Here is a 25,078-nt window from a genome sequence, read left to right as displayed (position 1 = left end):
TGTCGCTTTTTCAGCGGGGGAGAGGAATCAGTGATCGGGCTCCATAGCCCGATTCACTGATTGCCTGGCTAACGAACCGCGGGCCGGGGCGGTAGCGCCCATGGTTCCTGGACGTAGTTTCTACGTCCAGGAACCAAAATAGGTTAAGTGGTTAATGTACTAGAATAACTTTCTCACAGCTAACTAAAGAAATTTAAAAGGAAGATTTACTCTTTGGAGAAATCAGCATATTCCAAGGAGTAAATTTTGATGGCAAGCTGCACAGATACCCCGCAAACATACACAGACAGACAGGTATAAGGACTGTATGTATCACACTGAAGTAGCTGCAAGGTTTATATATTTACAGATGTTTTATTTTACATAAAAAAATAAAAGTTTTTTGTTTGTACTATTTCTTCTTTCTTGTCTTTTTAATATCGTCCGGGTCACGAGATAGCAATTTACTGATCGCACGGCCAGACTGGCGTTTCAGCCACTCCTGTTCCAGCTGGTTTAGCATGCTTGGGGTAAGGAGCCCATCCTGAACTAAGCGAGAGGTGAGGCTTCCACCCGGACCTTCTGCTTTTAATGAAGTCTGCCTGCCTCCTCTTAGTCCAGCTCTGTTATTGTCCTCGGTGAGAGTTTCATAGTGAGGAGCGGAGTCCTCTGACACTGGAAGACTAGGAACACTTTCTGACGCTCTGATGAGCTTAATGAGGTCGTGAACTCCACTCTGAATAATCATGTCCAGCTCTTTCTGTATGGACCTCACAAGGTCGGCATGTGGAAACATATCCATAAATCGGTAACTGGAAAGTAGAAAAAAAAGAGATAAGTGCAATGTCTGTTTGCTGAAAATACCGCTGTACCCCCAGTATGCACTGAAAGTGGTCTCTTCTAATAGCCCCCTCCTGAATCAGTCTCTGCAATTACCGTATTTATTTGAATATAAACTGTTTTGAGTATAAATGGAGTCTCTTTTTTGTTGTTTACTTTGGAGAGATAGGCCTCAATTCACTAAACTTATCTCCTGTCTTTAATAACTCTTCTAGAGTTGTTACCATGGTGATAAGGCATGTAGTATTCAGGAAACATTTTACCTCAGGCAAGCCTAAAGTTAACTCTTCTGTCTTTAAATTAACTCTCCAATCCTTAAAATAACTCCAGAGTTAAAGACAGGCTGTTAATTAGCTGCATGTGAAAATAACTACAGAGGAGGTAAATTAACTACAGAGGAGGTAAATTAACTACAGGAGAGGTAACTTAAGGAATGAAGAGATAAGTTTTCTCTTGCCTTATTATCTCTAGCATGATCTTAGTGAATTGAGGCCATAATCTGAGGAGGTCTTTGCTTTCCCACCATTGCTCCAACACAATAATGTAGGTGGCCATATATTACCGATTTAGCATCACAATCAACCATCCGATTTGATCATTTTACCGAACCGGGTGAAAATCGGCGATCTTGAAAAGATGCATTTGAGGGTTTGATGGGGAGAGCCTGATGGATGGCACAAGGGAGTTCCAGAGAGTGGGGGCAGCTCTTGAGAAGTCCTGCAGTCTTGTAAGGGAGTGGGAGATGCACGGGGGGAATTGGTTCCCAGGCGGGGCTTTGGACATACCTGGTCTAGGCCGAGTCTGAAAAGTTTAAGCCTGGTGAAGAGTAAAGCCAACTTCAGTTTACTGCCGAGTCCCCTATAGACAGGGCTTATATTTTACAGGTCTTGCTGCACCCAAACATGAACGAGAGGAGAAAATTCCCTCATGCATCAGTTTCAAATTTATATAAAACCCACATCTTATCAGCAGTGATCATTGAGGATCGTCCACAAGGCTTAAAAAGCACAATGTTAGAAATGGAACAAAAGATCTTAGAAGAAATTATAGCGGGGTGAACACATGGGTCTCCACTGCGACTATGAGTTACACTAGATAATATATACAGGTAGTCCCCAGTGAACGAACGAGATAGGGACTGTAGGCTTGTTCTTAACCTAAATCTGTCCTTAAGTTGGAATGCTGTTCCTTCTCTGTCCCCTGTGCTTCCAGTGTGCCACTCTGTGTCATCTCTGCCCCCATCTGTGTCTCCTTGTGCCTCCTAAAGCAGAGTATGCGCAGCAGAAGCCGCAACAAGTCTCACCTCATCCATGGCAGCTCCGGGCCAATCAGCGACGTCCTCTCTCCCTTCACCATTCCTCCCAGCGGCTTCCGTAGCGTCGCATAATAACGCAATCAGAAGGAGCCGCAGGGGCTCTTTTTGATTGCATCATTACGCGACGCTAGGGAAGCTGCTGGGAGGAATCTTGAGGGAAGAGAGGATGCTGCTGATTGGCCCGGGGCCGCCATGGAAGAGGTGAGACTTGTTGCGGCTTCCGCTGCGCATACTCGGCTTTAGGTAAGGGGGCACAAGAGGTAGTCCCCGGGCTGCGCGGCGTCATCGCGGCAGGTGATCGTATCGGCGGGTCGTTCATAAGTTGGCCGTGCGTAACCTGGGGACTACCTGTATACCAGTTACACCTGCATCTAAAATAACATCTGAGCTCACCTTAACCACAAATAGAGATCCAAGATATCGTGAACAGCTTCAAGATGCACCAAATCTTTGATGGTTTTGGGAGTGGAAACAGGCCAGTATATGTGTTTACAAACCCACTGGAAAGTTAAAGGTTCGTTTCTGCTGAACTGTCGAGCAAACTGCATACATGGAACAGAGAAATAAAAGAATCTTAACCTATATCGCCAACTAATATTCAGTAATGCATGCCAATATTTCTGTGCACTGAAAAATGTAATTAGAAACAACAGATGAGTCGGCAAACAGAATTACCCAATGACATTTATTGTAGTGAATGGAAGCCACTTACCTTCAGCAAGGATGTACACACAAAGGGCAGGTTGCGTTTTATAGGCGCTGTGCAAAACACGTATCGAACTCTGAGGCCTAATGGTATGTGCTGAATCATGTCTGCTGCAAACTTGAAGTCATCAATATTGCACACAAAATACTTTCCATCCACCTGAGACAGACTTACAAATATGTCCTGCAAGGAGAAGGGAAAATAATGTGACATTATATTTGTCCTACAAAACAGAAAGCATAGAAGGCAGCGGTCATATACAGTACAATCAGAGACGCCGGGTTACAGTCTGTCAGGGTCATTTGGCGGGCTTACCACTTGCTGTGGATCCGGTTGGCGGACAGAGTGGCTGGTGGACGGACACGCTTCCGTGATCCATGGCGGAACCATGCTTCCGGGTCGGCCTTCTGGGAGTTGTAGGTACGCGTGCGCCACTGGCGGTGGATTGGCGTCTGCCGCCGGGGGCGTATGCGGAAGTACTTCCGCGTCGCGTGGGACGGTGTACGCGTGCGCCAGAGATGGTGTGCGGTTTCATGCGGCCGCGGGTACGCATGCGTGGCGCGCAATTTGAACGAGGGGCCGGCCCAGCTCCAGTATTTAAGGTCCCTGCCTCCAGCACTCTGCGCTGATCGTCTTGTCAGCTTGTGTGTACTGTAGCCTGTGCTGCTAACTTCTACTTACCTTGTCTTCTGGTATTTGACCCGGCTTGCCTCTGACCTCCCCTGATCTGCTCTCCTCGTTTTGACCTCGGCTTGTTTCTGGACCTCCCTGCTCGCTGCCTGCCCCGACCCGGATTGTCTTGGATACTGCTTGATCGCTGCCTGCCCTGACCTCGGATTGTCTACCGTGCTGAACCCTGCTGCCTGCCCTGACCTCGGACAATTCACTGTGTGACTCCGCGGCCTGCTCCGGCCTTGATCTCAGTTACCTCCTCTGTACCCGGAACCTTATCCTCCAGTCTTCAACCAAGATCTACCTCCACACTGAGGTGTCCCCTGTTCTCCTAACCACTGCGAGGGTCTTTCCTGAGTGCAACCTGGTGGGCACTAGGCAGCTAAAGTAGTCCGTAGCCCATTAGGGGTTTACGGCCCATCACCCCCTCCTGGGGTGCTCTGGTGAAGACCCGTGGTCACTTAGACTCTGCATTCAGGAGACTCTCACTGCAGTGGAAGGGTCAATAGTACACCAGCCTAACACAGTCTATGCATGGCAAGACAACACAGACCTTTATAAGGTATCTTAAAGGACAACTGAAGTGAGAAGAATACGGAGGCTGCCATACTTATTTTTAAACAATACCAGTTGCCTGGCAGCTCGGCTATTTGGCTGCAGTAGCATCTGAATCACACCAGAAACAAGCATGCAGCTAATCTGGTCAAATCTGACAATGTCAGAAACACCTGAACTTCTGCATGCTTGTTCAGGGTCTATGGCTAAAAGTATTAGAGGCAGTGGATCAGCAGGGCTGCCAGGCAACTGGTATTGCTTAAAAGGAAATAAATATGGCAGCCTCCTTATACCTCTCCTAAAAGGGACTCAGAGCTGACAAATTAAAAAAAAATTCATTCATACCTGGGGCTTCCTCCAGCCCCATCCGCTCAGATCACTGCCACACCGCCATCCTCCGCTGCCCGCAGCTTTAGGAACCAGGTCCCACAGGAGAAGCACGCCCTCTACGTATCTCTGCAACAGGTGCTGGAGAGATACGCAAACAGAGCATTTCTCTTACGTTAGATTGGCTTCGACTGACGGAAGTGACTGAGGACAGCGGCGTGGGAGTGAGTAGAGTGGATGGGGCTGGAAGAAGCTCCAGGTATGTATAAAATCTTTTTAATTTGGCAGCTCTGGTACACTTTAAGGAGGAACTTTAACCCGGGGGGGGGGGGGGGGGGGGGGTAGAGAATGAGAGAAGGGGTGTGCTAGGACATACACACAGACAGCTGCAGACATATATACACGCTTCATTGAGATACTAGTGAAGTCTGATCATGTGAGGTGGAGAGATAGTAATTGGGTAATTTGGGCATTAGTGGGAGAGAAAATGAAATCATATGTACAATTTTCATAGGTAAGATACAGCATTCAGTATTTTAGACTTTTTTTTTTTCAAATTCATAAAGATTGACACAGGTGCAGGAGAAGTTTGATAATTTACTGAAAAAACATGACTTCAACTCACAAAGACCTGTGCGGTAAACAGTAGAATAGCTGCAGGGATGCTCTCTGTTCTGTTACAGTGATGTTCTCCCACTTCTGTGCAGTGACAGCATTACAGGAGTGCTTTAGATCTACATGTAACAATTTAGATCTACATGTCCCCTTCAAGACCCTTCTCTTTTAGTCTCTGGCCATCAAATAAAATGTTAAGAATGAAAGAAAAATGGCCAGAGATTAGATGAACTGTCCATAAACATAAGACATACCATGCTTGGATGATTTCATCAGTTGCTCCTCTTGAAACAGGAGTCTAAAGATCTACTGTCTAAAGGGTTGCAGGGGAAATCTCTTCTGTGCTGCTCGGAGGTGAGGGAGAGAAACTTGTCCCACCCGAAAGCATATCGGCACCAACAGAGAGAGTAGCAGGAGGGGGAGGATCTTCCGATCGATCCTCTGCTTCAGTCTGTCATGTTTTCTCGCATGCTGATAACTAGCTTCCAACTGATCAGAAATGGTCTTAAATACTGAACATATTACCTCGCTTTACCGCCTGCTTTAATCGCTGTGAATTGACATTTGCTGACAAGTGTCGGTAATTTACCTCACTGTTTGGTATTTTCAGCATGACATGCGGTAACCGCCTTAATGAATTGACATTTTACTAAAGGTTTGGTAAAATCAGCAGTTTTCTGCATTGCCGCATGCGGTAATGAACTGAAGCAATAGACTCCAGAGAATACTCACGAGAAGGTTGGACAGAGTAGCATCAGGGAGGTGATAGGCAAACATCTCTATCTGCTCTGCAGTGGGGTGCAATCCAGCAGCCTGGAAAAAAAGAAAATATTCTAAATGCATGCAAGCACAGTGGTGAAGAAGATTCCGTAGCCTCCCTGGTGGTAAGGACGAGGTTGACTCATTGTTAAAAAGCTTTCTACAAACGGTATGGACGAGTTAGCTTCGTCAACACTGAAAACTGGCCTGGAAAGAGTTATAATGGTGTATATGCACCACCTACTGGCAGTAGGCATATATTACAGCACTATAGGAAATTAAGTTCTGGAATCGAATACCATACTGTATATTGTACAGAGAATGACACTTATTGCTACACTGGTTTGAACTCGGCCGTGACTGACTATAACGACCACCATGGCTAAGAGTTGTGCAGCAGACCAGATTATGTGTACAGTGGCCCAATGATGATCCCTAAAGATCTGGCATGTCGGACCTTTAGCTATGCCTAAGCATAACCAAACGGCATTGTTCTTGGCACCGCCCCACCCACTGGAAGCCGCTCCGGCAGATGCGCTTGTTGTCCCTTCGCCGCCCCCCCCCCCCCCCCGCGCGCGCGCGCATCGCAACAGAGGCGTCGTTAGCCATAGGCGACAGAGCACTAACAACACTGTACAGAAGTGTCATCAGCCTTTGCACACGGTGCGTCTTTTGCTATGCAGGGTAGAGCAGAGAAACAATGAGCGTGCGTAATGGAGCAGCGAGAACAATGCTATTGTGCTGTGCCCGGGCATTGCTAAAAAGTTGCAAAAGGGCCACCAGAGGAGACGGCGAGGCCTTAAAGTGTACTAGAGACTACGGATATTAAAGAGGTTTTACCTACCGGGGCTTCCTCCAGCTCCAGAAGCACGGGTGCGACCCTCAGCGGCAATCAGCTCCAGTATTATGCTCAGTGACGTCAGCAGGGGGCCTTTTGCGCAAGCACAGAAGACCCCAGCCGACGTCACCGAGTCCAGACTGGGCCTGACGAAGATGAATACTGGGAGCTGATCGCGGCTTAAAGAGACTCTGAAGCGAGTCTAAATTCACTTTTTTAACTTGTAGCCATGTTAAGAACTATAAGCCCTGCTAAACCGCCGCTATCCCATGGCAAAACGATGGGTTTATACCCCCCAAATCCCCTCTGCTGTGTCTGGGGAGCGCTTCCTCATAGAGGCAGAGCTTATGGCTGTAGCTCTGCCTCTTGGCACGTCAATCCCCGCTGATTGCCGCCTCTCCCTGCCCCTCTCAATCTTCCTCACAGAGAGGGGCGGGGGAGAGGCAGAGATCCACGCTGTGATTGACGCGCATGGAGGCAGAGCTGCAGCTGAAAGCTCTGCCTCTATGAGCAGCAAAATCCACGACCAAGAAAGTCGTGGATTTTGCAGAGGGGATTTGGGGAGTATAAACTCCTATTTTTGCCGCGGGATAGCTGCGGTTTAGCAGGGCTTATAGTTTTTAACATGGCTACATGTTAAAAAAGTGAATTTAGACTCGCTTCAGAGTCACTTTAACGGAGGCACTCAGGAGGACGGCGAGGGACGCATCTGTGCTTATAGGACTGGAAGAAGCCCAGGGTAAGTAAAAATCTTTAGTATGCATCGTCTCTGGTTCACTTCAAAGGGGCACTATGGCGAAGAATTGTAAAATTTAAAATATGTGCAAACAGACAAATAAGAAGTACATTTTTTTCCAGAGTAAAATGAGCCATAAATTACTTTTCTCCTATGTTGCTGTCACTTACAGTAGGTAGTAGAAATCTGACAGAAGCGACAGGTTTTGGACTAGTCCATCACACAGAGCAACTGCCATTCACTAAGTGCTTTTGAAAATAAATAAATCCCTCAGAATCCCCTATGAAGAGATGGACTAGTCCAAAACCTGTCACTTCTGTCAGATTTCTACTACTGTAAGTGACAGCAACATAGGAGAAAAGTAATTTATGGCTCATTTTACTCTGGAAAAAACGTACTTCTTATCTGTATATGTTTACACATATATTAAATTGTAAATGTTTTGCCATAGTGCCCCTTTAAGGGGGCTTAAAGCGGATCCGAGAAGAAAAACTAACTGCTACAAGTAACTTGTCTATATATGTTACCTAAAGTTTAGATGTTTAGATAGTTCCTGTGATACAATAAGGGCAGCCATGTTCTGTTTGCCACAGGCTGCTATCAGTTATCAGGAGATGCTATCAGCTTGCCTCTGTGTAAATCCAGGCCACTCTCCTCCTCCCTCCTCCCCTCTGCAATCAATGGCTAGTAACACCTCCCCCTGCTCCTGTCCAGACTGGGCTCCTGTAAGCCCTTGTTACTGTCTGAAAATGACAAAGCACTGTGAAAAATGTGGGTGAGGCTTGTTTAGTTTATAGGGAATTAGAGTATTAAAAAAAAAAAAAAGTATTTGGTTTGAGGAATGCCCTATAAACTATATGAAAGGAACACAATTATGCAACGAGTAAAAGTTTATCTCGGATCCACTTCAAAGGGGAACTGAAGAGAGAGGTATATGGAGGCTGCCATGTTTATTTCCTTTTAAGCAATACCAGTTGCCTGGCAGCCCTGCTGATCCTCTGCCTCTAATACTATTAGCCATAGCCCCTGAACAAGCATGCAGCAGATCAGGTGTTTCAGACTTTAAAGTCAGATCTGACAAGACTAGCTGCATGCTTGTTTCTGGTGTTATTCAGACACTACTGCAGAGAAATAGACCAGCAGGGCTGCCAGGCAACTGGTATTGATTAAAAGGAAATAAATATGGCAGCCTCCATATACCTCTTACTTCAGTCCCCCTTTAAGAAAGCCCCAGGTAAGTAAGGAACCTGAAATGCTTCTCGACTCGGAAAGGTTCCCTTTAAACCTGATGTGGCTACAGAAGATGCTCCATTACCTCGATATCAGGCACGGATTTTCTTAGAATCTCTTTCAGGAGCGGCAGGTCAGCCGGGACCATGCAAGTGATTTCTCCCTCCTTGAACATGGAGCTGAACCTGCCAGCTCTCCCTCCAATCTGCAAAGCTTGGGAGGTGGAAATGGTGTCCATCCCTTTCTCCCCCTTCTCATTCACTGTTGGTTTAACCAAGGAATGGAATATGATTCGTTTAATACTCCTAAAATGACAAGGTTTTGAGAAACAGGAAAGAAAATTACAAAAATAGAATCACATGGTTCAAAAAATTCTGAGATACACAACTAAAATTCTGAACTTAAATTCTGTTACTCAAGGACAGGTAACATAGTGAGGAATACATTTGAAAGGGAACTGTACACCTGAAATTATTTTTTTTAACCACTTTATCCACAAGTCAGTAGATATACAGTACGTCCTCTGTGACTTCATCTAAGCCACAAGTCAGTAGATCTACTGGCCCCACAAGCAGCAGGATGCACTCAATGGTGTGTGGTAACACCTCTCTCTCTCATGATCAGCATTTAGCTTTTCAGCATTTTGTACTATTGTAGGCCTAATGCAAGTTAGGCCACCTTTTTCTCCACACATATGATCGCTGGTTCATAGATTATCCCTACCCCCATCTACCACTGGCAATTTTGGCATGAAGCAACCTTTGCATACCAGGAACACTCCAAAAGACTGGTCATTATTGAGATGTAAGGAGGAGTGGGCAAACGCAAAAATCAGTTTCGTCCGAGGATAAACTGAGCGTTTGTGTAAGCAGGCTGCAGCAAAGGAGGTAAACTTATCCTGGGAACCGCCTCTGACTGCCGCACTCCACCCACTCGATACTTCCTCCTTCACAGCCAGAAGAATGAAGTATCGCAAGGATGTAGAGGGGTGAAGAGTGCAGCGGCCAGAGGTGGCTACAAGGATAAGTTGCCTCTTTTGCCGTGGCTTCCACAAGCACTCAGTCTCATTTCCCCTCCGCTGATACTGAATTTAGAGTTCAGCTTCTCATCCTTATCGAAATGCTCAGACTTATGCATCTACCCATGGAAAATAAAGGAATTGTCAAACCTGCTCATATCCTCGTGTTTGCCCATTCCTCCTGATGCAAATACACCATATTCAAAAACATATTGTTGATTTGCTGCCCAATTTATCCCACCTCTAGACAGATGCCCTTTTATTGACATGATCAATGTCATTCAATTTACCTGTCAGTGGTTTTAATGTTGGTAATCGTAATCGTGTATATAAAGGCTCCTACACGTACCAACAATCTCTCCACTAGTCTGTTGGAAGAGAAGTTGGGTGTGTGTATAGCTGGCAAACAACTAGATAACCAACTGATGAAAGGTTGTTTGCCAGATCCAAACAGAGGATCAACCTGACTAACTATCATGCAGGTTGGAACGTGTGTAAAAGTCTTTTGAACAACCCTGTTGTTTTTGAATGCAGACCTGTTGTGCAGTTTGTCATTTAGCTTGCATTCACAGGGGTTGATTCACTAAGCTGCGCTACTACAGCAGCACAGCTAAATGACAGCAGCGAGTGGTAATCCCCAGTGTACACTATGCAGACATAGCGTCTGCTGCTAAATTACGCTATGCTCCTATAGTTTAACGAGCACTTGGTTAGAGTTAACGAGCGCTCCACGAAACCCACCCTGGGCCTCGGCGGGTCCAGTGGCTTCAAAAGACAAGATTGGCCCAAGAGGCTGCCGTCCTTTGAAGCCACTGCACCCACCGGGCTAAGTGGAGCACTCATTAAGTTTAACCAAGCGCTCGTTAAACTATAGGAGCATAGCGTAATTTAGCAGCGTACGCTATGTCTGCATAGCGTACGCTGGAGATTATCACCATGCGCTGCTGTCATTAAGCTGCACTGCTGCAGCAGCGCAGCTTATTGAATCAACCCCCTAGTATTTAATGGAGTTGGCGGTTTAGTTGGTTGGTGTGTGTGTACATGTCAGGTAAACCACTTGTACGGTTGGTTGTGCATTAAGTTGGATGTGTGTATGAGCCTTAAAAGTAAAGAGACTACATCACCTGCTGACTTCTAAAGACAAAGAAATGGTCTAGCATGTAACGTTCCATTAGATCTTTATAGTATACCCGAACTGACATGTGACGTGATGAGATACACATGTGTATGTACAGTGCCTAGCACACAAATAACTATGCTGTGTTCCTTTTTTTCTTTCTCTGCCTAAAAGAGTTAAATGTCAGGTATGTAAGTGGCTGACTCAGTCCTGACTCAGACAGGAAGGGACTACAGTGTGACCCTAACTGATAAGAAATTCCAACTATAAAACACTTTCCTAGCAGAAAATGGCTTCTGAGAGCAAGAAAGAGGTAAAAAGGGGAATGTTATCAGTGAGGGTCACACTGTAGTCACTTCCTGTATGAGTCAGGACTGAGTCAGCCACTTACATACCTGATATTTAACTCTTTCAGGCAGAGAAAGAAAAAACGGAACACAGCATAGGTATTTGTGTGCTAAGCACTGTACATACCCATGTCTATATCATCATGTCACATGTCACTTCGGGTATCCTTTATGGTTTCCATTTACTCTGTTAACCATTAAACAGAGCACTGAGAGAAGTTCATGGACAGCAAAATCATACAGAAAGCCGGTCATTTGTATAATTCAGTGTTACTCGACCTTTAGCTCCAAATGCTGGCAAAAGCTATTCCTCCTCTAGTCCTTACTACTAAATGGAATGTACAATATACACATCTCCTCATTACATACACAGGCAAGGCACACTGACTTACAGGATAGTATAACTAACTATATGCTCTAAAGCACTTTGTGAATCCTCTGAAACACTATAGCCTGCAATGTTAATTGAGACTATGGTAGTGAAGTTAGTGTTAAAAGTAGCAGCAGTTAGACGCAGTAGCAGGAGAAGGGTTAATGTTAGGTGGGTTACTTATACCTCTACATACATACAAAATAAAATATTCTAGTAGTCATTTTACCAATATCCAAATGTCTTGCTTAATTCACATTGAATGAAGTAATCCCTCAGGAAGCAATGTGGAATGGTGGAGAAACATCTCCTAGATGCTCAATAAATGTGGACTTCTTTTCTCTACAAACATCAGGTCCTGGATCTAAAAGAACCTTGGAATCTCATCTATCTCTGCCACAGGATACTGAAATTCTGAAATAGTAAGGGCCCATTTCCACTATCACGAATTCGCATGTGTTTTTCGCATGCAAATTCGCATAGCAATACAAGTGAATGGGACTGTTTCCACTTGTCAGGATTCCTTTGCAGTTTTCTGTGCAGAATAAATTCGCATAGCAGAGCCATCAGAATTCGCATAGCGTACCGCTATGCAAATCGCATACAATGTATTTAATAGGAAATTCGCATGCGGTTTGAGTATGCGAATTTTCATGCAAATTTTCATAGAAACAATGGAAAAACACACCAGCACTGCCATGGTTAAATTCGCATACATCATCCATGCGAATTCGCATGAAAATTCGCATAGACCCGCATGCGAAATTCTTACCGCGGCGATTCACACCGCACAAGTGAAAATGGGCCCTAAGGGATGGCTTGATAATGTACTGGTTAAGTGCACAGGACACCAGGGTTCGAATCCCGACTCTTCCTATTCAGTAAGCCAGCACCTATTCAGTAAGGAGACCCTGGGTAAGTCTGACTAACACCACAGTGTGGCCTATTGAGCGCTGTGTTGAGGCAGCCATACATCTAGCGAAGATGAGCAAATTTGCCTCTCCCTGATCTAATCTGGTTAGAGAGAGATCTGTTGACTGCCCATACACTCCAGGCTGATTCACGATCGATTTCATGTTCATTCCCGATCGATTTCATGTTTATGAAATCGATCAGGAATCAGTCTTGTAACGCTGCATCCGTCACCTCGCTTATGCACTATACTTTAACTTTCCGTCACTGGTTCCGGGCTCTGTCTGCAATCCACATACTGCACCCGACGCGGTTGCCCGCATATACATGGGTGCGTGTGTGCATCACACGCACCCACGTTACTCTGGCAACCACGTGGGGCCAGTGTTCTCCCCAGGCTCTTTTAGCCGGGTGCTCCACCCAGCTAGTTTTGGTGAGCGCCCGGCTGTCATCGGCTCACCTCCTCCTATACTGTAAGCATAATTGCTCACAGAAGCACCGGTCCTGCATTCTCTACTCTTGCCCCACCCCAAAAAATTTCTGCGTGGGGCGCGTGTATGTGGAGTGCGGACGGAGCCTGGAGCCAGTGGCAGAAACGGACAGGTAAAATATAGTGCACTGGGAACCACATTTGACATTAGGGTAGATAGAGTCGGGGGTGGGGGGGTTGCGTTCGCCACTCATCCTGATACATGCGACCAATTTCGGGCCGAAATTGGTCGCATCGTAGATCGGGCATGTTCTTGGAGGCACCGTTTTTCATCCAATTCAATAATTATTGAATCGGATAGCCGATCGACCGCCTAGTCAATAGAGTTATGGCCACCTTTAGTGGCTGCAACTCTCAAGCGCTTTGAGTCCAACAGGAGAAAAGCAATATAATATTGGTTCCAGTACAGGAAGAGTTAAACACCAGTTATCTATGCAAAACAGCCATTGAGCTCCATGACTTTCAAAGTCACAGAGAGCTCTGTCTTCTGAAGCTTATTATCTCAAGCTGCCACTGTATTGTTTGTTTTTCTCCAGAGGACAGTTCAAAAGTTCACTAGCGTGCTCTGTAAAATCATTTAGAATGCTGAGTAGTGTGTAAACTGCAAATATTAAAGACTGATGCAATGTAATTAAAAAAACAACAACTATACAACTGAAAACATATGAGAATGATTTCTTCGCTACGAATGTTCTAGTAATTATCCGTACTACACAACCAATTCATTAATCATCTTTTTTTTCGCTTCAGTGTCTCTTTAAAGGTTACAGTATAAACGGTTACTCACAAATTTAGGCCCATTCCAATAGCATCTGTGGCCACCAAAATTTTACATGGATCTTCTGGATCATTGAATTTACTTGCCTGTGCAAGTTTTGTCCCTTTGAAAATATTAGATGTAAATTATTATTAATGTACAATATAATTACCAATGCTTCAAGATACAGAGAGAGAGAGAGAGAGAGAGAGAGATCCAAATTCTACAGCTACTCCCGTTAGAATAGAAAAAACTACTTCTGCATCCCAGAATAAACCCCCAACAGACAAAACCACACAAAAGTTATAATCACCTGGGGGTAAGCTTCCGTATATCACAGCGCACTCTAACCCCAGAGCCTCAATCTGTCTGCTCACATGATAGATGTCATTCTTATTGAAGCAGACTATACAGTCCCCAGGGCGAAGGTTATCCAAAGATCCAAGAGCGTGGTCCAGAACCTTAACGGGGGTCAGTCTATTGTAATTCCGCACCTAAAGAAATCAAACACCACTGCGTCAAGTATTCTTTCATTACATACATAAATACAGTGGGTGGAATCTCTAGAGTGGGCCGAGACTGAGGCCCTTCCAGCTCCACAATGCTTTCACTGCAATTCGGTCAATGCCAATATGGTACACCGTTGGTGGAGCTGCCCTGCCATCTCCAGGCCTTAGGATGAGTGTTACCAACAGATTTCCTTGACCCCGGGGATTTCCTCTACCTAAAGATATTGGCACCGCCTTGGTTAGTAAAAACAAGGCAGTCATGAAGACCACAACAACCTTGTATCCCTACTTTGTGCTGCCTGATTGCGAAACACTGGAAAGGTCCCATGCCTCCATCTTCCAAAATTTTACATAAAGTATGATGGATTTAACATGTGGAGCAGATTACCCGGAGCCTTAACCACTTGAGGACCACAGTCTTTTCGCCCCTTAAGGACCAGAGCCTTTTTTTCCATTCAGACCACTGCAGCTTTCACGGTTTATTGCTCGGTCATACAACCTACCACCTAAATGAATTTACCTCCTTTTCTTGTCACTAATACGGCTTTCTTTTGGTGCTATTTGATTGCTGCTGCGAGTTTTAGTTTTTATTATATTCCATCAAAAAAGACATGAATTTTGTCAAAAAAAAATGACTTTTTTAACTTTCTGTGCTGACATTTTTCAAATAAAGTAAAATTTCCTATACATTTGAGCGCGAAAGTTATTCTGCTACATGTCTTTAATTTAAAAAAAAAAAAAACATTCAGTGTATATTTATTGGATTGGGTAAAAGTTATAGCGTTTACAAACTATGGTGCCAAAAGTGAATTTTCCCATTTGGAAGCATCTCTGACTTTTCTGACCACCTGTCAGGTTTCTTGAGGTGCTAAAATTCCAGGATAGTATAAATACCCCCCAAATGACCCCATTTTGGAAAGAAAACATCCCAAAGTATTCAGTGAGAGGCATGGTGAGTTCATAGAAGATTTTATTTTTTGTCACAAGTTAGTGGAAAATGACACTTTGTAATAAAAAAAAAAAAATTCCATTTCTTCTAACTTGCGACAAAAAAAATAAAAAATGAAATCTGCCACAGACTCACTATGCTCCTCTCTGAATACCTTGAAGTGTCTACTTTCCAAAATGGGTTCATTTGAATGACAATTTTTAGATTTTTTTTTTTTACACACAATTGTCCATTTACAGAGATATTTCTCCCGCCCAGCATGGGTATGTGTAAAAATACACCCCAAAACACATTATACTACTTCTCCTGAGTACAGCGATACCACATGTGTGACACTTTTTTGCAGCCTAGGTGCGTTAAGGGGCCCAACGTCCTATTCACAGGTCATTTTGAGGCATTTGTTTTCTAGATTTCTCCTCACGGTTTAGGGCCCCTAAAATGCCAGGGCAGTATAGGAACCCAACAAGTGAACCCATTTTAGAAAGAAGACACCCCAAGGTAGTCTGTTAGGTGTATGGTGAGTTCATAGAAGATTTTATTTTTTGTCACAAGTTAGTGAAAAATGACACTTTGTGAAAAAAACTATAAAAATCAATTCCGCTAACTTTTGACAAAAAATAAAATCTTCTATGAACTCGTCATACACCTAACAGAATACCTTGGGGTGTCTTTTTTCTAAAATTGGGTCACTTGTGGGGTTCCTATACTGCTCTGGAATTTTACGGGCCCAAAACCGTGAGTAGTCTGGAAACCAAATTTCGCAAAATGACTGTTCAGGGGTATAAGCATCTACAAATTTTGATGACAGGTGGTCTATGAGGGGGCAAATTTTGTGGAACCGGTCATAAGCAGGGTGGCCTCTTAGATGACAGGTTGTATTGGGCCTGATTCTGATGGATAGGAGTGCTAGGGGGGTGACAGGAGGTGATTGATGGGTGTCTCAGGGGGTGGTTAGAGGGGAAAATAGATGCAATCAATGCACTGGGGAGGTGATCGGAAGGGGGTCTGAGGGGGATCTGAGGGTTTGGTCGAGTGATCAGGAGCCCACACGGGGCAAATTAGGGCCTGATCTGATGGGTAGGTGTGCTAGGGGGTGACAGGTGGTGACAGGAGGCGATTGATGGGTGTCTCAAGGTGTGATTAGAGGGGGGAAATAGATGCAAGCAATGCACTGGCGAGGTGATCAGGGCTGGGGTCTGAGGGCGTTCTGAGGGTGTGGGCGGGTGATTGGGTGCCCTAGGGGCAGATTAGGGTCTAATCTGATGGGTAACAGTGACAGGTGGTGATAGGCAGTGATTGATGGGTAATTAGTGGGTGTTTAGGGTAGAGAACAGATGTAAACACTGCACTTGGGAGGTGATCTGACGTCGGATCCGCGGGCGATCTATTGGTGTGGGTGGGTGATCAGATTGCCCGCAAGGGGCAGGTTAGGGGCTGATTGATGGGTGGCAGTGACAGAGGGTGATTGATGGGTGATTGATAGGTGATTGACAGGTGATCAGTGGGTTATTACAGGGAAGAACAGATGTAAATAATGCACTGACGAATTGATAAGGGGGGGGGGTCTGAGGGCAATCTGAGCGTGTGGGCGGGTGATTGGGGGCCCGCAAGGGGCAGATTAGGGTCTAATCTGAGGGGTAACAGTGACAGGTGGTGATTGATGGGTAATTAGTGGGTGTTTAGGGTAGAGAACAGATGTAAACACTGCACTTGGGAGGTGATCTGATGTCGAATCTGCGGGCGATCTATTGGTGTGGGTGGGTGATAAGATTGCCCGCAAGGGGCAGGTTAGGGGCTGATTGATAGGTGGCAGTGACAGGGGGTGATTGATGGGTGGCAGTGACAGGGGGTGATTGACAGGTGATCAGTGGGTTATTACAGGGAAGAACAGATGTAAATAATGCACTGGCGAATTGATAAGGGGGGGTCTGAGGGCAATCTGAGCGTGTGGGCGGGTGATTGGGTGCCCGCAAGGGGCATATTAGGGTCTAATCTGATGGGTAACAGTGACAGGTGGTGATAGGGGGTGATTGATGGGAAATTAGTGGGTGTTTAGAGGAGAGAACAGATGTAAACACTGCACTTGGGAGGTGATCTGATGTCAGATCTGCAGGCGATCTATTGGTGTGGGTGGGTGATCAGATTGCCCGCAAGGGGCAGGTTAAGGGCTGATTGATGGGTGGCAGTGACAGGGGGTGATTGACAGGTGATCAGTGGGTTATTACAGGGGGGATAGAGGCATACAGTACACGGGGGGGGGGGGGGGGGGGTGATCAGGAGGGAGCAGGGGGCAGTTTAGGGTTAAAAAAAATTGCGTTGACAGATAGTGACAGGGAGTGATTGATGGGTGACTGGGTGCAAACAGTGGTTTGGGGGGTGGGCAGGGGGGGGGGGGGGTCTAAGGGGTGCTGTGGGCGATCAGGGGGCAGGGGGGGGGAAAATCAGTGTGCTTGGGTGCAGACTAGGGGGGCTGCAGCCTGCCCTGGTGGTCCCCGGACACTGGGACCACCAGGGCAGGAGGCAGCCTGTATAATAGGCTTTGTATACATTATACACATTGCGTGCGGCGATCCGGGTGCTAGTAACCCGCCGGCGCTTCCGAACGGCCGGCGGGTTACAGCGCGAGAGGGGCAGAGCCAGTCGCCGGCGGCTGATCGCGTCACGAATGACGTGATTGCCGCATAACCACGCCCGCCGCCGATGGGCGTATTGCGGTCGTTTAGGCCCAGTCTTTGCCGCCGCCCATCGGCTGGGGGCGGTCCTCAAGTGGTTAAAGGACATCCGAGGTGACATGTGACATAAACAGATAGACATGTGTAAGTACAGTGCCAAGCACACAAATACTATGCTGTGTTCCTTTTTTTCTTTTTTCTTTCTCTGCCTGAAAGATATAAAAGCCCCATTCACTCTGGGGTACATTAGAAAGGATTTCCAGGAGCACCCAGCATGATCCTCCCTCTCCCAAAGCGTGACCTTACTTCCCACCCGGCTGCTTTTTCATGCCACCCTGCTGGAAAATATTTTTTCCGGAGAACAATGCCAATATATAGCAGGATAATACATTTACCTCTACTTCTTCCCCTGTAGTGAACATAAGCTCTGTCACAAGCTTGATAGCAGCAGCTTCACCACAAATATGAATTTCTTGTGCACAGAGCCCTGTAACACATACAAAGGCATAAATCAAGCAAAAAAAAAGTATAGATAAAAAAAGCTTTACAATGTGGATTTTCTGAAGGCATCATCTCACCAAGAAGTGCTCTAGTCCAGGCCCAGCCTCTACAAGGATCTCTGATCATCTGAATTTCATCAATGACAGCCACCTCATCTAATTGCAAAACAAAGCAAGTCAAAAAAGGGTTAAAGAGAAACATTACTGAATGTAAGTTAATGATCAAAATAGCATATATTTCCCAATATTCATTTAGAAATAATTTGGTCAAGGTTTCAAGATGGCAATATCTTTACTGCCGGCAAGGAGCATCACTGCTGAATGTTGTGTGTTCCGAAGTCAGCAGAAACAACTGGTTTGCCAAAATGCCTGGGCGCTGCATAACTAAATAGCCTAGTCTTAACATCACTGGGAGGGCAAGGTTACGTACCAATATACAGCATTACATAATTATAGGAAGTGTTCCCGATGCCAAAACTATGATAATTTAAAAGTGGATATCCTTGAAAAAAAAATGGCTTTTAAAGAGAACCTGTACTGAGTAAAATTATTTAAAATAAACATATGAGGTAACTTCAAATGAACATTGCATAGTTACCTCGTCATCAGTTCCTCTCAGAAGCTCACCATTTTCTTCTTACAGTGATCCCTTCCAGTTCTGACAACATTTTGTCAGAACTGAAATATATCAGTTGCTGTCAGTTATAGCTGAGAGGACAACTGCTGTGCCAAGTAATGTCCATGTTTCCCTATGGCTCAAGTGGGTGATATTACAGTTTAACTGTGTGCTGACCAGGAAGCTGTTATGAGGTAATGGCCATTTTCAAAATGGAGGACAGAGAATTCCATTGATCATAGTGGACAAATAGGACGCAGGAGAGGAGAAAGAGATTGAGGAGTAGACTACACAGGAGGTAAGTATGACCTGTGTATGGTTATTTTGACTTTTAATTTTCAGTTCAGGTTTTCTTTAAACTTGTATAAGCAGGTACAAAAGGAAGAGGTGAAACAGATGGGGGGCACTGGAGGCACAGAGGAGGTACAGGGGACAGAGATGGCACAATGTTCTGACTTCAGATTCAGGTTAAGAACGAACCCACAGTCCCTATCTCGTTCGTTAACCAAGGGCTACCTGTATATGTTACTGCAGTGTTATGCTAGGCATACACAGCTGGATTTTGCCACTCGATTCGCTCGCTCGATCGATTCCCTCCTCGATTCCGCAGGTGATTCTCTTATCTTCTGCTTGATTTTCTTATCTTTTTGCATTGTCCTCAATGCGGAATCGAGCGGCAAAACGATCGGGCGGGAGATCAAACATGTCGGAAATTATCTATCAAGCCATCTAAATGGCTCAGAATCGAGCTGTGTATTCCCAGCATTACTTTAACTTACACACAAACAACAAACGTTTCAAAGGAAAGGGCGAGGTACCTCTCTAACGATATTCGATGTGCCACGGCAAGATATGGCAGCACCCCAGATCAGTATCCAGAAGCAAGTAGTCAAGCCGTCACCATCAATTGTCCAATACTCTTTTATTCTTCAATCAAGCATTACAGCCATCATTGCAATGATGGCTTTAACACTTGATTGAAGAATAAAAGAGCATTGGAAAATTGATGGTGACGGCTTTACTACTTGCTTCCACACAAACAACAATGGAACAGTTTAGCTAAAAATTCTCTGTGTCACTAATTTACTATTATATAATTTGGTCTGCCTATAAAGACCTTGATTAAGAAAGGCCTGTGCGATAAAAAAAAAATCAAAAAAAATCAGCAGGGCTGTGGAGTCGGTCCAAAAATCATCTGACTCCTCAGTTTATGATAACCACCGACTCCAATTCCAAGTACCCAAAATGGCTCCGACTCCTTAGTCTAATAGTTACCAGGGCTTCGGATTTTGTTCAAAAAACATACAACGGACTCCTCAGTTTATGAAACCACCGACTCAGACTCCAGGTACCCAAAATTGCTCCAACTCCAACTCTTCGACTCTACAGCCCTGAAAATCAGGTTGTTCAAATACAGCATTCCGTAATTTATACTTTTGTCTGCCAATTCATAAAAATTTTCACAGGTGCGGTAGAAGTTCAGTAATTTACCGAAGCCCACTGACAAAAACCTGTGCGGTAACACCGGAGGAGTTGTCTCTGTGTTGTTACATGCTGTTCTGTGCAGCTCATGTTACAATAGTAAGAGGCATCCTGACATCCCTTTAGAATGTACGTTTGTTATACTGCCTCTGTTTGCTCCGAATCTGTGCCATTAGTCTGTAAACTTTTATTTAATTGCAACAGCTTACATAAACTCCAAAAACATCTTTTCCCCACTAGCTCCTCCGCATCTTAAAACAGGAACCTAAAGGGTTATACAGTCGAATGGCCGCAAGGGAAACCTCTTTTGTTCCATTCTCTCTGCCTGGTGGGTAAAAAAGCTTGTTCCTCCCAAGAAGCCTTTACAACCTATCAATATCCTATCAGAGGCTGTTTATATTGGCTCTCTGCTCCTGTGAGTCACGGCTCTGCACAGTCTCTGCACTGTTTACGCCACAACAGAGCTGCCAGTAATGTTTCTAGGCTTTACCGCATTTTATAGTCTTTATGAATTGACATTTACTGACATTTGTTGAGGTATTTACAGCACAAGTCGATAATTTACCTCACTGGTCAGTAATTTTAGCTTTCCATGTGGTAACAGCCTTGTTGAATTGACATCCTAAATGCTCAGTAAAGTCAGCTGTTTTCTGCATTACCAAATGCAGTAAGGCTTTGCGAATCAAGGCCAAAGTAGATGTGTACGATTTCCTCCAAAAAATTGGATGGCCAGTAAACCACTTTCATTCTCTCTTCCACTGCTGGGATCCACAGCCATTTATTACTGCATCAATTTACTACATTAATAAACAAAAAACAAACGCCCGATTCAGCTACATCAATCACCAGTGTTAAAGTGGTCCCAAATTAAAAATACAAGATTTCAGAAATAAAATCTATTTTCTAACTTATAATAATAAACAGCTGCCTTTTTTCAGCTGCATGATGACAAATATAAAATATTTTACATTTATTGGAGGAACCCCTCCCTTCCCTTCATATTGCTGGGACAGAATCCGGCAAACTGGTGGTGGAGATAAAAAAACAAAAACGAAACACAGGCTGCTACAGATGATGTCACAGGGGAGGTGATCTCAGCTTGTGTGAGATTTCACATAGACTATGCCCCTGTGAGGGAGGGTAGCTGATGACAAACACACCCATGATCTAAAACCTCCTACTAAGCTCAGAATGGTTGCCACCTGTATAACCCTAGTTATGAAAAGTAAAGGGTGAAAAGCATGCACTGAAATGCTCATAGGCTTGAAGGACTGTTTATTTATCTTTGTATGTGTCAGAGTGATGCAACTAAATATTTTGAATTCAAAAAATGTTTGGTTTGGGTCCGCTTTAAGAGCTGCCGACTGTCCAATTCATTCCAACAGCACTTTGCATGATTAAATTACACAATAATAGCAGGTGAATATTAGCTAGCAAGAAACAACTAATTTGAATTTTTTATTTATCGTGCAGATGATCTCTTCATTTGATTCAGTTACTTATTTTAGCAATTTAGCAGGCCTGGATATTACTACTAGTGAAGTTCAGATGTGATTTGAAACGCAATGCTCTAGACCGACCTGGCTTTGAAGTGGTCGTCATCTGGTGAGCTCAGACTTATGGGGGGATACGCAAAAAGCACATGTGTGGATCACTCCAGCAATGGGTGGTGTGCTTGTACATTGACGTTGAAAAACAGTTATGCACTAGGATTAGCACTTTGTTAATAGTGAACACACAGTTATATATGCGATTGTCCATTCACTAATCAATTTGGCTGGTGCAGATTAATGAGGATTTTATACAATTGAATCTGACAGTAAAACAAATTTTTACCCACTGGAATTTAATCAGGTCCCTGGTGTCCAGCTGGTAGATTTTCCAGCATGTAGGAAATGCTCTATGTACACTAGCAACGTTGTCTGAAGCTTGGAACAGCTAAGTAACTACCCACAAGTTTCATTGTAGCCAAACTGATCTATATGTTACTCAAAAACCTTTACAACCACTACACAATGTATGGCCATGAGCAGATTACGTACAAGGTGTATTGACACTGCACATCTCTATGGTGCATGCTGCATGTGCTGCTGGATTTCCCTCTGGATCCACATGAACCAACTCCTCTCCTGTGATTAAATCACACGGAACACCCTAAAGAAAAACAAAACAAAAAGTTAGGAAAATTCATGATTGCTCCACGCTGTGTGAAAAGGACCAACAGCAGGCTATAAAGACGTTAAAGTGAACCTCCAGACTAAAAATCGACTCAGCAGCACTGAAAAGGCTTGGTGTCTAACAGTTTCACAGCATCAGAACTTTGTTTCTCTTATACAAGCCTCATTTTTAGTTGCACAGAAGAAAACTGCCCGGGCAGTTTTCCCCTTATGCTGTGCAAAGCATGATGGGATTTCTGACGTTCTCGTTCTGCTGTTTTTGTGCAATTTTTTTTTTTTTTTTTTTTATTTTATTTTTTTACATTTTGAGTTTGACATTTGAAGCCTAGTGTGTGCAGCTGGGAGGGGGTTATCAGGACACAGGACAGTTGGAACTGTGTCTCATGCTCCCTGTCACCTCCTTTCAACCAAAAAGATGGCTGCCCCCATGACAAACATGGCAGCCCCCATGCATCACAAACATTTGCCTGTTCTTTTAAAACAGGGTGGGTAAAAGATTATATTACCTATCTATTCTAATTAACATAACTAATGTAACTTAATAACAGTATGTTTGTTTAGGCTGAAGTTCCCCTTTAAGCAAACTGTTCCTCTGCTCCTCTCTAGTCACATCTTCTCATTCTTCCATCAAAGATTTATCTCAAATCTTCCCACTCCTCTGGAACTCCCTTCCACCATGTGTTCACCACTCACCCACACTTACTATCTATCGGTTAACCTGGAAACTAATGAATAACTAATTAGAGCTTTTAAACTGTGTGGCTAGAAAAAACATCCAAGTGCAGTTAAAGTTTGATAGCTCAGGATTGAGCTGGAAAACTCTAATGCTGGGCATACACGGGTCGATCCGGCGGCCGATTAGCCGCCGGATCGACCCCCGCCGCGTCCGCGTGGATCGATTCCCGCTCGTCCCCGCCAGGGTCGAGCAGGGAATCTATCTGGCAGGTCATCGGACCTGTCGGATATTATCAATCGAGCCATCAGGATTGATTGATAAGCCTGCCCAAACTGCAGTGTATGCCCAGCATAATGCTAGGCATACACGGATCGATCCGGCGGCCGATTAGCTGCTGGATCGACCCCCGCCGTGTCCCCGCTCCTCCGCGCATGGATCGATTTCCGCTTGTCCCCGCCGGCGCTCCTTATCAGCCGCTCGATTCCCCGCCGGCGGGGAATCTGTCCGGCAGGTCATCGGACCTGTCGGATATTATCAATCGAGCCATCAGGATCGATTGATAAGCCTGCCCAAACTGCCGTGTATGCCCAGCATAAAATTCTAATTTACCTGAAAAGGCAACTTTTAGAGAACTTTTTAGATACAAAATAAGGCTTCGGGATTTTATTTATGCTTCGCATTATAGATACAATTGTACCCCCACTCAGCGTCACTCCCAAAATCCATTTATAGGCAATAGAGAGAGTAATTAATGAAGTACAACTCCAGACATTAGAAAGAAGAAAAGCTTCAAAACCAGGGCTGTAGAGTTGGTAGAAAAATCATCCGACTCCAACGCAAACTCCTCAGTTTATGATTCCACCGACTCTGGCACCTCAAATTTACATTTAATAATGTTGTTGATTGAAAGTGTGTAACCTAAAAGTCACTTCATCAATGCCAAAGCTTAGGAATTTTAGAGCTATATTAAGATGGGATCTGCTTCTGGGAACAAAACAAATTCCATGGGCAGGAAGCTGACACTATTCTGTCGACCATTCCGGCTTGTCATTGTCAACCTAAATAAAAACAAAAAAAATAAAATACAAAAAAATACAAAAAAAAAAAAAAAAAGGCCTCTGCCTTTTCTATATGATATAGAAAAGGCCAGGGCCATTTTCACAAGATCAATGCACCACAACCCAGCTGAAAAAAATCTGGACATTAAAATACTACATTCGGTATTTTAGGCTTTTGTGTGCTAATTCATAAAAATGTTCACAGGTGCGGTAGACTGTAGAAGTTTGGCAATTTACTGAAGCCAATTGACATAAACCTGTTTAGTAACAGCAGAAGAGTGTCTCTGTTGATACAAGCTGTTCCGTGCAGTGAGGGCATTACAATAGCAAGAGGCACCCCAGACGTCCCTTTAGATGTACGTTTGTTATATTGCCTCTGTTTACTATCAATCTGTCTATTAGTTTTTCTTAACATTTTATTTAATTGCTTCAGCTTCAAATAACTTCCAAGAGACATTACACATGCCATGCTTAGGTGATTTCCCCACTAGCTCCTCCGTATCTTCAAAAAGGAACCTAAGGGGTTAAATGGCCGAAGGAGAAGCCTCTTTTGTTCCGATCTTTCTGCTCGCAGTCTAGGGGTTAGAAAAGCTGGAACCTCCCGAGAAACCTGCGCAACCCATCAGCATCCAATCATCGGGACTTGCAGGAGACGGGCTGTTTCTATTGGCTTCTGCTCCTCTCAGTCAGATTATCCCTTTCTGCTTGAGTGAGTCACGCCTGGCTTCCCCCAGTCTCCTCTCTGATTTTGCCACACCAGAGGTGCCAATAAAATTTCTGGAGTTTGCCGCATGTTGAACTCTTCATGAATTGACATTTACTAACATGTGTTGAGGTATTTACCGCACAAGTCTGT

The 25,078-nt window shown here is 44.5% G+C and overlaps 1 protein-coding gene across 1 annotated transcript in view; it reads right to left on the bottom strand.

Moving 5' to 3' along the window:
* Positions 1-334: 334 nt before the first annotated feature.
* Positions 335-25,078, bottom strand: part of SUPV3L1 (Suv3 like RNA helicase) — a 41,230-nt gene continuing 16,486 nt past the window's right edge. Inside the window, exons 6-15 of the mRNA XM_068258715.1 lie at positions 22,354-22,465; positions 18,292-18,369; positions 18,109-18,200; positions 13,897-14,077; positions 13,614-13,707; positions 8,658-8,877; positions 5,742-5,822; positions 2,847-3,023; positions 2,528-2,676; positions 335-791 (exon numbers count right to left, since the gene is read on the bottom strand). Coding sequence (XP_068114816.1) covers positions 392-791; positions 2,528-2,676; positions 2,847-3,023; positions 5,742-5,822; positions 8,658-8,877; positions 13,614-13,707; positions 13,897-14,077; positions 18,109-18,200; positions 18,292-18,369; positions 22,354-22,465 — 1,584 coding nt within the window. The 3' untranslated portion in view covers positions 335-391. The remainder of the gene's footprint in view (positions 792-2,527; positions 2,677-2,846; positions 3,024-5,741; positions 5,823-8,657; positions 8,878-13,613; positions 13,708-13,896; positions 14,078-18,108; positions 18,201-18,291; positions 18,370-22,353; positions 22,466-25,078) is intronic.

The sequence above is a fragment of the Hyperolius riggenbachi genome, chromosome 10 (genome assembly GCF_040937935.1).
Source record: "Hyperolius riggenbachi isolate aHypRig1 chromosome 10, aHypRig1.pri, whole genome shotgun sequence".
NCBI classification, from domain to species: domain Eukaryota; kingdom Metazoa; phylum Chordata; class Amphibia; order Anura; family Hyperoliidae; genus Hyperolius; species Hyperolius riggenbachi.
The sequence above is the reverse complement of the archived record's forward strand: the minus strand, read 5'-3'. Positions and strand labels throughout refer to the sequence as shown.